This window comes from Pipistrellus kuhlii, unplaced genomic scaffold (genome assembly GCF_014108245.1).
Source record: "Pipistrellus kuhlii isolate mPipKuh1 unplaced genomic scaffold, mPipKuh1.p scaffold_m20_p_3, whole genome shotgun sequence".
In the NCBI taxonomy this organism is placed as follows: domain Eukaryota; kingdom Metazoa; phylum Chordata; class Mammalia; order Chiroptera; family Vespertilionidae; genus Pipistrellus; species Pipistrellus kuhlii.
This window is the reverse complement of record NW_023425529.1, coordinates 151,910,088-151,924,632: the sequence shown is the minus strand read 5'-3', so window position 1 is coordinate 151,924,632 and position 14,545 is coordinate 151,910,088. Positions and strand designations below refer to the sequence as shown.

The 14,545-nt window shown below is 37.3% G+C and overlaps 1 protein-coding gene across 4 annotated transcripts in view; it reads right to left on the bottom strand.

The window, feature by feature from the left end:
• The window catches only part of PCCA (propionyl-CoA carboxylase subunit alpha), a 348,233-nt gene that overhangs the window by 275,759 nt on the left and 57,929 nt on the right, over positions 1 to 14,545 (bottom strand). For all 4 annotated transcript variants that reach the window (XM_036454630.2, XM_045588766.1, XM_045588767.1 and 1 more), the window contains 2 exons: positions 10,481 to 10,594; positions 8,598 to 8,651 (listed from right to left, as the gene is read on the bottom strand). In XM_036454630.2, coding sequence (XP_036310523.1) covers positions 8,598 to 8,651; positions 10,481 to 10,594 — 168 coding nt within the window. The remainder of the gene's footprint in view (positions 1 to 8,597; positions 8,652 to 10,480; positions 10,595 to 14,545) is intronic.

Genomic DNA, 14,545 nt, shown 5'->3' with positions numbered 1-14,545 from the left:
GGCTACAAAGTTTCAATTATAGAAGATACATAAATTCCAACATAAATGGTTGCCACCAAGGAGCAAGCAGGAGGCTTGGCTCTGCTCCATGCTACAAAGTTTCAATTGTAGAAGATAAATAAATTCCTGATACCAGGGCCTCCACTTGGGTAGATGGGAGGCGTGGCTGGCCTCCAAGCCACCACAGTCCCCTCACCCAGGCTGCCCTATGATTTAAGGGAACCCCCACCCTGATCGCCCAGGTGCATGGCCTGCCTGAAAACCACTACAGGCCCCTTGCTCAGGCTGCCCCACGCCCCAAGGTAACCCCTACCCTAATCTGGGACACCCTTCAGGGCAAACCAGCTTGCCCCACCCATGTACCAGACCTCCATCCTATCTAATAAAAGAGTAATATGCAGATTGACCAACACTCCAACAGTTGGGAGGTACCAGGCCTGCAAGGGAGGACAGTTGAGAGGGACCAGGCCTGCAAGGGAGGGCAGTTGGGGGTGATCAAGCCTGAAGGGGAGGGCAGTAAGGGGTGACCTGGCCGGCAGAGGAGGGAAGTTGGGGGCAAAGATGCTGGCAGGGGAGCAGTTAGACATCAATCAGGCTGGCAAGGGAGTGGTTAGGGGATGATCAGGCTGGCAGGCAAAAGAGGTTAGGGGCAATCAGAAAAGTAGGCAGGCGAGCAGTTGGAAGCCAGCAGACCTGGATTGTGAGAAGGATGTTGGACATCCCTGGAGGATTGGAGAGGGTGCAGGCTGGGCTGAGGAACACCACCCCCCACACACAAATTTCGTGCACCAGGCCTCTAGTTGTTAAATAAAATCATTGACAAACTTGCTAACTTTAGAATTTTAGTATTTCGTTACAAAGTACTTACAACACACTTCACAGCTATAACATCACACCATGGATTACAACCTCATAACTAAAGACCAATTACCTTGCAAAGGGCTTTCTTCAAGTTTCTATCCACACAACAGTTATTTTCCTACAACTTGATCATGTGTTGCCTATATTGCTATAAAGTGGATATATTATATATCTATAGACTTTGGCTCAGTTCCTTAAAGTTATTTGTCTTCATTATTTGGCTACTATTTGAATGCTCTCACTCTTTCCAACTGAGCCAACTAGGGTGTAGGATTTTTTAAAACTGCTCTGTGCTTATGATTAGCCAACCTAGGTCAAGTCCTAATTCTGTTAACTTACTAGCATAGTGTGATTGTTGGCAAGCAACTGCATAGGAGTCTCAGTTTTCTTTTTGTTCAACAGAGTTAATATCCAACTTCAATGATTGCATTAATGAAATTAAATCACATGTGTCAAAGTATTTGTAAACTACTATATCATGAATGTGTATATAGCAGTATAATTATATTGAGTTATTAATTTTCTTAATGGGTGGGGGGGAAACCTAAAACCCCAAAATATACATAAGATCTATCAGATTAATTTCCCCAAAACACTAATTGTAACTATCTCATTCTCCTAAAAACTCCTCAATAACACTTGCTATCCACTGAAGTAATGGTTATTAACACCTATAATAACTAAGATGATTTGTCTGGCAATGCCAGACTTTGTGCTAAGTTTTCTATATATGTTTTTCTAGTTTTACAAAAACTCTGCACAGTAGGTGTCATTCTCTTCATTTTTATCCTTAAAATTTTTTTTAGCTATTTCCAACTTTTGCTTCTATGAACAAATTTACAATTAACATTTTTAAAAGTGTATCTTTACAAACAGCAGTGTGGCCGCTGCCAGAAGGAAGGGAGGGTGGGGTGAAGAAGAGATCCTAATATATGGTGACAGAAGATTTGACTTTGGATGGTGGATAAATATACAGATCTTGTAACATACAAGATCTTGTAATATCCACACCTGAAATCTGTATGTTCATGTTGACTAAGGGCACTCAAATATATTTAATAAAAATTTTAAAATAAAAAGTGTATCTTTATACTGAAATTCTTAAGAGTGAAACTGTGAAGTCAAAGAATATGCTTCTTAATTTGTATAGCTACAAGCAAATTTTGGCAAAAAAAAAACAACAAAAAAAAAAACACCTGAAATTAGCTAACACTCCCATGAACAAGACAATTCACTTGTACAATTGCCTACATTGAATGTTATAGCTATTTTTAAATTTTCTACTTAGTCCAATGGATTAAAAAGTTACACCTCACTCTGTTTTCACAGTAGTTATATTTCTTATTTTGTTAAATCTCCAATGAAAAGAGGTAAAAGAATACATTCATCAAACCTTGAATGCTTGCCATAGTTCCCTTCTATGCCCTCAATGCTGAGCATTCTGATAGAATTCACTATCTACCTGCATATATACACCCATCTTTTAAATACATGGGCAAGCCAAAAACATGAAACACAAATTATTAAATCTAACATAAAAATTTCTCATAAAATGAGTTACTGTAAATTATGTTATGTTGCACCAAAATTGTATGATAACTAGAGGCCTGGTACATGAAATTCTTGCATTTGGGGGGGGTCCCTCAGCCTGGCCCGTATCCTCTCACAGTCCAGGAGCCCCGAGGGGATTTCTGAGTGACAGCTTAGTGGGCCTAAGCCGTCAGTTGGACATCCTTAGCATTGCCACAGAGGTGGGAGAGGCTCCCACCACTGCTGCTGTGCTCACCAGCCAAGAGCCCAGCTTCTGGCTGAGCAGCACTCCACTATGGGAGCACGCTGACCAACAGGGGTCAGCACCTGCGTTGTATCTGCCCCATGATGGTCAGCACCCATCATAGTGACTGGTCATTCCACCATTTGGTCATTTGCATATTAGCCTTTTATTATGGAGGAGGATATGCTGTAGATGAGGCCCCCTAGAATGTAAGAAATGCAAAAAATTCACTGTTAATTCATTCTCAAATTGTCCCCACTTAAAATCTAATTGCCACCCCCCACCCCCACCCCCCATGGGGTGTGTGCTGCACCTTGGGAACCACTGGGCTTGACACTCTTCCTCTCTGAGCTTCATTTCTGAATACATATGCATATACCATGGGAATTGTACTCTCTTCTCCGCCTACCTCACTGGGTTGTGGTGAGGAGGTTCTGAGCTAATAAACCTAGAAATGTTTGATCAAGTGAGTGATGTCTAAATGGGAAGGGACTGTTATTTCTAAGCTCATGGGTACCCTCACATATAGCAGGTGCTGATTAGGGGAGGAAGGGATGATTGTTTCCTGGGACTGTAGCTATGGAAGCTTTGCAGAGGGTTCCGCGGGCCTCGGAGGGGCGGGCTCTGGCCAGCAGCCCTGTAGCAGTGGTCATTCCTAGCAGAAGCCAGAGAGTTAGGGCAGTGGGAGGGTGGCTAGGCCGAAGGGGAAGTAACTGTCAAACCTCCCCACCTGTCACCATTCTTTAAATTGTACATGACTATTTTGCAGTTGTACCTGCTCAGGTCCAGGGCTCCAATCTCCTGGAGCGGGGTGGGGGCCGGCTAGGAGGGTGGGTTTAGCCGCGCCCCAGCGAGGTTCAGCATGCTTTCTCTGCGGAGACAGTGCTGCTGCTGTAGGGGGGAAGGGTCTGATCCTGGGGGACCGCTCAGGCCTGCCTCCACCCGTGTCTGGAGTTGTAGGGAGGAGAGGCATGCCTGGCACCAGCAGAGGGGGCCCGGCAGCAGTGGGCCACAGACCCTGGGTGCCTTGGGGCGCTGACAAGTGGTCATCAGCGTGCTATTGTGGTGAGCGCCACTGGCAGGGGTGGCAGGGAAGAAACTGAGGGTCGAAGGTACAGGCTGCAGCTATCCCCGAGGCTGAGTCTTCTCCCTGTCCAATCAGCCTCCCGTCACTCCAGAGGTGCGGGGACTGGGGTAGGTTGTCCTTGCAGGGGGATTGGAAGAGCTCCCCTTGGCTGCTTCCACTTCCTTCTTTGAAGCCCGGCACTGTCCTCAGACTCCCCCCTCCCCGGAACTTGGGTCTAGCTGCCTGCCCTCTGCTAGGCTTGTATCAATATGCAAATTGGCTGTTATGGGAACACCATCATATATGTATAAATGGGGACACCTTCTTATATGTATAAATATGGGGGAACTGTATTTTAAAAAACAGAAAGATAGATAGAACACTATCCCTTTAAACTACTATCCCTCTTTTCCAGGAGCAGGTGGTTTTACTTTTCAAAGCTCTCTTGTAAACTCTAAGAATTTCTTTTCTTTTTCTTTTTTTTTTAATTTTTTTTAATGATTTCAGAGAGAAAGGGAGAGAGATAGACATCACTGATGAGAAAGAATAATTGATCACTGCCTCCTGCACAACCCCCATTAGGGATCAAGCCCACAACCTGGGCATGTATATCCTTGACTGGAATCAAACCCGAGACCCTTCAGTCAGCAGACTGACGCTCTATCTGAGCAAAACCAGCTAGGACAAGAATTTCTCTTCTTACTCCTAACTGCCCTCATAGCCTCTCATCACTATTCGTTTATGGCTCAGAATACAAGAAACCTAGAGGGAAAATAGAGAATAAAAAACAGTTCAAAAATAAAATCTGCTTGCTCAGCACATTAAAATTACTGAAAATTAGTACTAATGAGACTTATTTGTAGCTTTGTTTTTTCCATGAATTATTTAGGCAAAACAAATAAGACATGGTTTTACTTAAATCTTGTACAACAGAGATTGTATGATATCTATTCCCACTTTGTGTAAATTAAGCTTAAGTAATAATGTCCCCTAAATGAAATTTATAAAAAATTTAATATGCTTTTACTCTTGGCTCACTGTATACTTTCTAAAGCAAATATAGACTGTAACTTCAAGATATTTTTCAATAAATCATTTTTGTTTATTGCTATTAATTAAAAATAACAATATATCAAATATAGCACAAAGTTTTTCTATAAGCAAAATAAACATTACACTGTTGTTTTTTAATTCTTTATTGTTTAAAGTATTACATATATCTCCTTTTTCCCAGGAATTCCATTTTTAATTTTTTGAGGAAACTTCATACTATTTTCTACTGTGGCTATACATTAAACTGGTTTTTGAAGAGCAATAAAAACAATAGAACCAGCCCTGAACGGTTTGGCCAGTGGATAGAGCACTGGCCTGTGGACTGAAGGCTTCCAGGTTGGATTCCAGTCAAGGGCATGTGCCTTAGTTGCGGGCACATCCCCAGTGGGGGGTGTGCAGGAGGCAGCTGATCGATGTTTCTCTCTTATCCATGTTTCTAACTCTCTATCCCTCTCCCTTCCACTCTGTAAAAAATAAATTAATAAATAAATAAATAAATAAAATAAAAATAAATCAATAAAATATATATTTTTTAAATAGAATCAGAAATTAATGGGGAGTAAACCTCCATATTTGATTAAACTCCAAACACAAGATTAGTATTAAACATAAAAAAAATTCTGCACCCTGGCTGGGTGATTCAGTTGGTTGGTTGAAGTCTCATCCCATACAACAAATGGTTTCGGGTTCGATTCCTGGTCAGAGCACATACCTAGGTTTCGGGTTAGACGCATGTTGGGCATGTAAGGGAAGCAACCAATGAAGTTTTTCTCTCTCTCTCTCTACCTTTCTCTCTCTCTCTCAAATAAACATATCAACAAATCCTCAGTTGGGGGGGGAGGAATTTCCCCCCATTTTCTACTAGTCGTCTTAGGCAAAAGTTTCCACTAACATAATAATCTATCACCATTATGTTGGAAATCAATATTCTAATAATATACCCAGTTTGGAATAAAATAATTGTCAAATTTCAATAGTTGGTCACCAATCACACAAACAATATTTATATGGCATAACAAAATCTATAAATAATTTTATTGTGAATTTACGAACTATAACCAGATATTCTAAAAGGAGCATCTTAAATGGGATACTACAATGGGAAAAGTGTTTTTCTTTGGGAAAAGGGCGTATTTTAATGATAAGAGAAATTATATCCCAAATAAGAATCTTACCATGATGCACACACAAAAAAGAGGTTTAGCTATCACTAGCTGTCTATTTTCATAATGAACAAAAATATACAGTAATACTGCCTTCTATTTATAAAACAGTCCTTTCTGTAATAGTTGAAATGTTTTCTTGCAGGTTATTGTTTTATAATTCTTAATGTAATAATATGTATTTAATCCTCCCAAAACATTCACTGAATTTACTATATAGAAATCGTTAGGACAGATAATAAAAGGGAAAGAAAGACTGTTGAAACCAAATTTTTTGTCTCAAGAGGACAATAAAATACAAAGCAGTCACAATTTTAACATAATATGGAAAGTGGTAGACAAAAGAAGAAATTTTTTTTAAAAAATGCTCTACTCTGGCTAGCATGGCTCAGTGGTTGAACATCAACCTGTGAACCAGGAAGTTGAGGTTCAATTCCTAATCAGGGCTTAATCCCCAATGTGCAGTGTGCAAGAGGCAGCCAGTCAATGATTCTCTCTCATCACTGATGTTTCTCTCTCTCAACCTCTCTGAAATAAAAAATATATATTTAAAAAATAAATAAATAAATGCATTAGAAGACAGGAAAGAGATTACATCTCACCAGAAGGATATAGAAAACTTTCTTGGTAGGGGTACCCATGTGAATTGTGCCTCCAAGGCTAGATAGTAAGTGAAAATGTGGGAGGAGAGGACATTGGAGAGTGATGAAAGGCAAGGAATAGGAAAGAGCCAGCCATGTTTGAGAATAGCATAAAGTCTGGGCTTGCCTGAGGCACAGCCCTGATAAAGGAAATAGAGAAGGTTAGGAAGAAAATTAGTGAGAAAGGAAGGAGTCATAAACTCTACATTATTTTCTCTAACATGAAACCCCTGATAGAAATAATCTTTCCTATCTTTAATTATGGAGAATTTAATTATCTCATAATATTTTCTTCCCGGAACTGAAGTCATCTGTGTACTTGTCTTATTTTCTACAAGACAACAATGAGCTCTTCATGAGCAGGACTCACATCTGGTTCATTTTTATGCCTTGAACATACTGGTAGATACCAAATATGCATTTTTTTTAAATTATTAAATAATGCATGAATAAATATATTGGCCATGTCATTTAAGTTCTTTGGGACTCAGATACTCCTTTTTACCAAGATTTTGCAAACTTTTTCTATAAAGGGTCATACAATCAACATTTTAGGCTTCACAGGCTATTTGATCTGTTACAGCCACGCAATTTGCTGTTGTAGAGCAAAAGCAGCCCAGAGCACACGTAAATGAACAAGCATGGCTGTGTGCCAATAAAACTTAATTTACAAACACAGGCAGCAGGCCCCACTTGGCCCATGAACCATAGTTTAGAGACACCTCACCTATACAAACTTAAAATTTGACGCATGACATTGTATAAGTACATTTTAAATGTCAGTATTATATAGAAATTATTTTCTTATATAATGACAGAACCTCAGCCAAGATTTCAAACAAAGAGATAAAAAATAAAAAGTAGGTATAAATAGGAAAATGTGAATCTGGACCTTTGGATAGTTCCCCCAAATTTGCCCTCTCCCGATACTTGTTACCATTACCATCTGTGTGACCTTAACTCACAATTTCCTTAGGCCTTAAAGTTTGTTTCTATTTTACTTTTTTTAATTTTATTTTTAAATTACAGATTACATTCAATATTATTTTATATTAGTTCCAGATGAAAACTAGTGATTCAGATGAACAGCCTAGTGATTATTCTATCATATAACAAAGTGTTCTCCCAATATCTCCAATACTAACTTGACGCCATCCATAGTTATTTACAATTTTACTGACTATATTCTTCAGGCCTTAATTTTAAATCAGTAAAGTAAATTGGTTAAAATAGATAATTCTAAAATAGAACTCCATGACCTTTAGAATTGTCCCAAATTAAATTTATAGATTTTAAGTGAAAATTTTATCTAGAAAATGATTATATTCATAAATAATTTTAATCCATAGAACAAATTACCAAGTATACCATAGAAACAAAGTATAACACATTAGAATAAACTAAGATAATCTAATACCTAGAATAATAATTGATCCAATGAGCTTTCTGTAACATTATTCATAATCATATTTTAGTATCTAAAAACTAAGGTTTCAGTAACATCTTTAATGTAATTATAAATACACGTGGAAAATCAGTTTAATAGCAAATACAGGTTAATTCACCTAACCAGGATGGTGATATCAGGAATATATTCAGATTGTAATAAAACTTTTCTCAAAATAGAGAAGGTAGTAAAGTATGATCTTAAATGCCACATTATACAATAAAATGGGGGGAAAAACAATCTTATTCTAGCTTCACATTCCAATGAGATGGCAAAATAATTAATAAATCACTGAACACCCTGACATATTTAGTTAAAACTAGGGTTTTTTAAACTTAAAAGTCAAAGGCAACCTATAATAAACAAGTGTCTTTCATTAAGTATATGGTGATCTTATAACTTTTCCATGTTTACTCTTCAAATCAAGACAGGTTACAAAATAAAAACTCTTTACTTTTCATAAACTATTTTCAAAGAATTGTTGGGTCAGTTAAAATTCTCTAATTCACCACTACCCATATTTACAAAAGCAACTCCATTACACTGCTTTCTGAAATGTAAATTAACAATTTTTGGTTCATTACAAACTTACCAAACATTTGGCAAATTCTTTGTTTTCTGAAAGGAATCCATATCCTGGATGCACCTTAGAAATGAAAACAAAAGACACTTTAAATTTTATCATAGAGAGCAGTAAACAAAATATACAGTGCAGTATGGGATAACTGTTCAAGGGCCCTTGAGTAAGGTTACTTCTCTCACATAGTGATCAGCTCCCACTCACATTCCTGAGTACAGACTCAGATTACAAAACACAGACTGTTTTACAATCACTTCTTGCACACGACCTTTGTCCTAACCACAATTAGAGCCATCTATCTGTCCACCTGCATTTGACTCCCTATTCAACACAACTCTCACTCTCCCTGTTTTCTGAGGCTAACCTTGGCCACAAGTCTGGAAATTTTTCTAATAACTGGTGAATCAAAGAATTAAGTTAAAGAAAATCTTTTGCAGGATAGATTTGAAAAACTTTTCATTCTCTTTACAGTACCAGGAACTGCTACTTTCCAAAACCCTGGTTATAAGCCAAGTAACATATTTTATACCTGAGAACATTCATGTACTCAGTCTTTACCAATGAGCAGTTTCTGAAAAATCTAACTAAAATGTAAGTTTGGTTTATACTACTTCTTTTTACTCTGTACGTTTTTTTCTTCTAACATCTAGTCTTCTTTTCCTCCTCACCCCACTTAGCCATCCACAACCTCTTTATGCTATGCTATGCTATGCTATGCAAGCCACTTTGCTACAGTCTAAATTCTACCATCCTGTTCTAATCAAGTGATTTTTTTACCTCAACCACACTGGTCAAACATAAACTTAGCCACTCTGTTATCAGTCAGTATTGAATATGTTTCCAGTAAAACAATTCTGCTATAAGGAAAATCAAATTCTTGAAAAGGTTGATATCAGTATCTAGAAGTCGCTATACATCCAAGATTTTTAAATTCTGAACCAAGGTTTATTTATAAACATGCAACAGAATAATTTAAACCACTACAGCACAGGATAAAAGCTTCACCCCACCAGTCTCATTTTATATAATAAACATTCAACTAAACATTGCATTTTGACAAGCTACAGTTAAGAGAGTTTTACTTCCATTAACTCAACTAATAAACTGTAAACATCCATAATGTGGGTTCACAAATTCAGCTTATCATTTAAACATACATTTCTTTAAAAAAAAATGTGAAAACTAATTGAAGCACTCCAGGTTAATTGCTAGTGTCAGGTGCTTTCATTCAATTTTAGAGATAACTCTGCACAGTTTTAACCTTATATGCAATCAGTTTTGATATAAAAACACACACAACAACAAAACACTATTTCTGATGTCAGAAACCCATCTTTCCTTGGATTATACTTCATTCAAACAGAATGGGGGTGGGCAGAATTACTGATTCCTCCAAGCAACCTATTGACATAATCCAAGTAAAATCATTACCAATTACATTGTTTATATTTCTTGAAGTATATCTAGGTGTACATAATTTTTAAGTGACTAAAATATAATTTAAACTGGGGTCTTTTGGATTCTGTTTATAATACAGAGGTTTTTTGTGTGTGTGTTTTTAATGCTCTTATTACATGGAAAGGGTTAATACTCAAAACTAATTGGGATTTTTTTTTTTTTTTCCGCTAGCAAATTTGGAAATGAACTGAAACTGCTCCCTGGTGTGAAAGCTGAATCCAGCAGCCACCTGCAGGATCGGCGACCAACACTGCCAGATGCCACAAAGCCTTTGATTTCCAGTAGCAAATTCAGCCACATTTAACTCATGTGACATGAACTGCAACAGTATTTTCAATCATACTTTCTTATTTTCTTTTTAAGATACAAACTCTAGCTTTCTGCTCAACTACATATGAAACAGCTGCAGGAGAGAGATTATTGTAGTTCCGACTCACAGCTTGGGCCCTGGTTTTCCTGATGGCTTCCAGGATGGCCTCCATGTTGAGGTAGCTTTTATTGGTGGGAGCCGGGCCAACACACACAGCCTCGTCCGCCATCTTCACGTGAACCTGAAGAGACAAACCTCTGCGTTAGCAGATGCTCCCAGCAAAAAGAACTACCACCATCGACAAATACACACAACACTGCAATGATTGTTTCACGTGTCATTTATGGAGTCAGATTTCTTTTTGGATATGCACTAAAAAAATACAATGGAACAAATAAGCTCAGGAACTATATTAACTATAAGTTCATTTATTATAAGCCTGATCCTCTGTGTAACCTAATAATTTCCATAATATTCCCTACCAATTTGATTAGTAAAGTCACAGCAAAAATAACTAGAGCCTCCAATTTGGTTTTGCTATACATAAATCTTATATCAAAACTAATGTGTTACATGTAGGCAGGGTCGCCCAATATTTTAATAACAAGAGCTCATGCTCAGTTCTAAGCAAGCTCCCCAGGAAGTGGGGATAATGAGAAGGACTGAATGAAGGGATGCAGTGAATGTCCCTGCACAGCATCAGGTCAGCACCACGCACAAATTAAAGCCCAAGACTAAAGAGTTCAATATCACCACACATGAATCAGAAAATTCTGAGAATCACTTAAATACTCTCACATTTAATCCTTATCTACTTTACCTTTATTCCTGAAGAATAAAAAAAACAAAACTGTTATGTGCATAAGTCCTAAAACTACTAAAAACTAAGGAATATATGCTCCATTTTGAATACTACTCACTTTACAATATTTTAAATCTGTTTTTTGTTTAATATAGGCGAGGCATTCACTACAGAAAAGAGTAAGCTGCTTACTTCTAAAAGAAACTATTCTTTTAAAATAATGAAGCCACTCATATTTTTGAAATGGTTTTTCCTATCAGTTTTCCAGTTGAAGGAACTCCCAATCAGTTTCAACTTATTCTATAAAATATATATAAAAATTGGAATACATTCATATACCTAGACAATTGTGATCCACCCTGCTACCCCTCTAAAAGACTAAATTGGTCCATACTTTTGCTTATTGTTTCAGCTGTGAAATAATTTTTAAAGAAGCATTTTGTTTTAAATGATATCTTCAAAAAAAGTAAACAAAGAAAATAGTCTTTTAGAAAGCTCAGATTTTTCTTTATCAATTTAACATATTTTCCAATGAAGTAAAAAATTAGATTATGTATTAAATGGTAAAAGTTTTCTGCCTGAAGGATTTACAGATCAATATGTTAATATAGAATACATATATATGCTCTGCAATCTCTTTAAAACTATCTGCTTCAAGGAAAGACAGGCATGCTCAGGGATCCTAAATATTTCCATGTTCAAAGTAAGGCTCTCCTTGTGGTTGTCTTTGTCTTGTTTATTTCTAAACTCAAATTGCTCCCCTTCTCTCAGACCAGAATGCCCCCTCCTCTATTACCCTGTGCCCAGTTCAAATTCTATTAGTAGCAAATTTCTTTACTATAACTGTCATTGTGGTTTTTTCTATAAGAAATATATTGAATAAATAATCCTTTAAAAAAATAACACAAGATACAGTATAGAGAACTCTAAAAATCCCAACAAAAATAAATAAAAATAAAGATCCCACACACACACACAAAAAAAAAACTACTAGAACTGATAAATTCAGTAAAGTAGCAACATAAAAAATAAATATTCAGAAATCATTTGTATTTTTATATACCAATAATGAACAATCAGAAAAGGAAACCAAGAAAACAGTCCCATTTATAATTGCATTAAAAAACAAAACAAAACAACAAAAAAAAAACCTTGGGATAAATTTAACCAAAGATGTATTAAAGAAGATACAAGTAAGTGTAAGCATATAATTTGTTCATAGAAAAAATTAACACCATTAAAAGCAATCTAAAGAGCCGGGACCAGTTTGGCTCAATGGATAGAGCGTCGGCTTGGGGACTGAAGGGCCCCGGATTCGATTCCGGTCAAGGGCATGTACCTTGGTTGCGGGCATATCCCAAGTAGGGGGTGTGCAGAAAGCAGCTGATTTATGACTCTCTCTCATTTATGTTTCTAACATTCTATCTCTCTCCCTTCCTCTCTGTACAAAAATCAATAAAATATATTTTTTTTAAAAATCAATCTAAAGATTCAATGTGATTCCTATCAAGATAATAATGACATATTTCATAGAACTAGAAAAAAAATTCCAAAAATGTATTTGGAACCACAAAAGAACCTGAATAGCCACAGCAATCCCGAAAAAGAAGAACAAAGTTGAAGGAATCATACAACCGATATCAAACTATACTCAAGGTATTAGTAATCAAAACAGCATGGTACTGGCATAAAAACAGACACATAGATCAATGGAATAGATAAACATGCAGAAAAAAAAACAACTAAGTGCCATATGATTTCACTCATATATGCTATCTAAAGTATAAAATAAACTAACAAACCAAAAAGAAACATACTCACAGATGCAGAGAACAGGCTGACCACTCTCAGAGGGGTGGGAGTTTTGTGTTTTTTTCTTCTCTGTGTGTGTGTATGCGTGTGTGTGTGTGTGTGTGTTTTGGAGGGAGAGGCAGTTTTGAGTGAAAAAGGGGAAGTAATTAAGCAAAAAAATAAACAAAAACACCTCATAGACACAGACAACAGTTTGGTGATTGCTACGGAACAAGGGGGTGCAGGAAGATAGAAAAGAGTAAAGGAGGGATAAATGGTGATGGAAGGAGACTTAACTTTGGGTGATGAACACACAATAAATATATAGATGATACTCCAGTGTTTCCCAAAGTGGTACGCGTACCCACAGGGGTACGGGAAGAGTTTGGTGGGGTTATGCATTGCACCGGAGTTTGGTGGGTATATGCACTGCACCATGCTTAGCTGCGCCTAATTCTACATTCTCATGAGTACAAGGATTACTCAGCATTACAAAAATTATAGAAGGGGTACACATATGTCAAAAGTTTGGGAAACACAGTATTATAGAATAATATACCTGAAACCTATATAATTTTACTAACCAACGTCACCCCAATAAATTCAATAAAAAATATATTTTTAAAAGAATGCATTAATCAGGTGGGGATAAAGTATTTAAGGTTAAATCCATGCTTATTCTATATATATTTTATTTCCCTCCTTTCCCAAGTATTTCAGCTTCTTCATTTCCATTAATGTGAATTTCAACAGAACTTAGCACAAATTTTGGCCATTTAATTGTATCCTGCCCAGCAATGTTATTTAGACTGCTTTAAAGATTTTATGTCTGGGAGAAACCAAAATGGCGGCATAGGGAAGCACCTGAACTGCTGCCTCACACAATTTCAAAACTACAACTAAAAGACAGAACAGACATCATCCAGAACCACAAGAAAGATGGCTGAGTGGAAGTTCTACAATTAGAAGGAATGAGAAAAGCTCACGGAGAATAAGAGCTGCAAAGGGCTCAGGTACAGAGACACGCATGCAGAGAGGAAGGGCGGCTGAGTGCCTGGCTGGCTTTCTCTGGCAGGAGGTAGAAGGAAGCCCCTGACTGCACTGAACCCCAGTTCCGACTGCACTGAACCCCAGTTCCAGGCGAAATCCTGTGGACCCAGGCTCATATGGGGGGAGTCTGGACTCTCAGGCAGAGAGAAAGGCACACGGAGACTCGGAATAACTGCAGGGGGTAGGGGTCTGGAGGCATGCACTGGCGCGAGTGTGTGCAGAGAAGACTGACTGCAGAGGTTGCTGCTACTCTGTTTCCCCGAAAATAAGACAGTGTCTTATATTAATTTTTGCTCCCAAAGATGCACTAGGTCTTATTTTCAGGGGATGTCTTATTTTTCCATGAAGAAGAATACGGTTCAAATTTATTGTTAAATGAAAATAAAGGAAATTTATTACCTGTATACGGTACAGTAGTACGGTAGTTGTCCACACAAACCAGATAAACTGTGAATCCTACAGTATCAAGAATTTACTCATTTATTCAATGACAATCATATCATCATCTTCTGGAACATCATCATAACAATCCAATTCCTGAATTTCCTG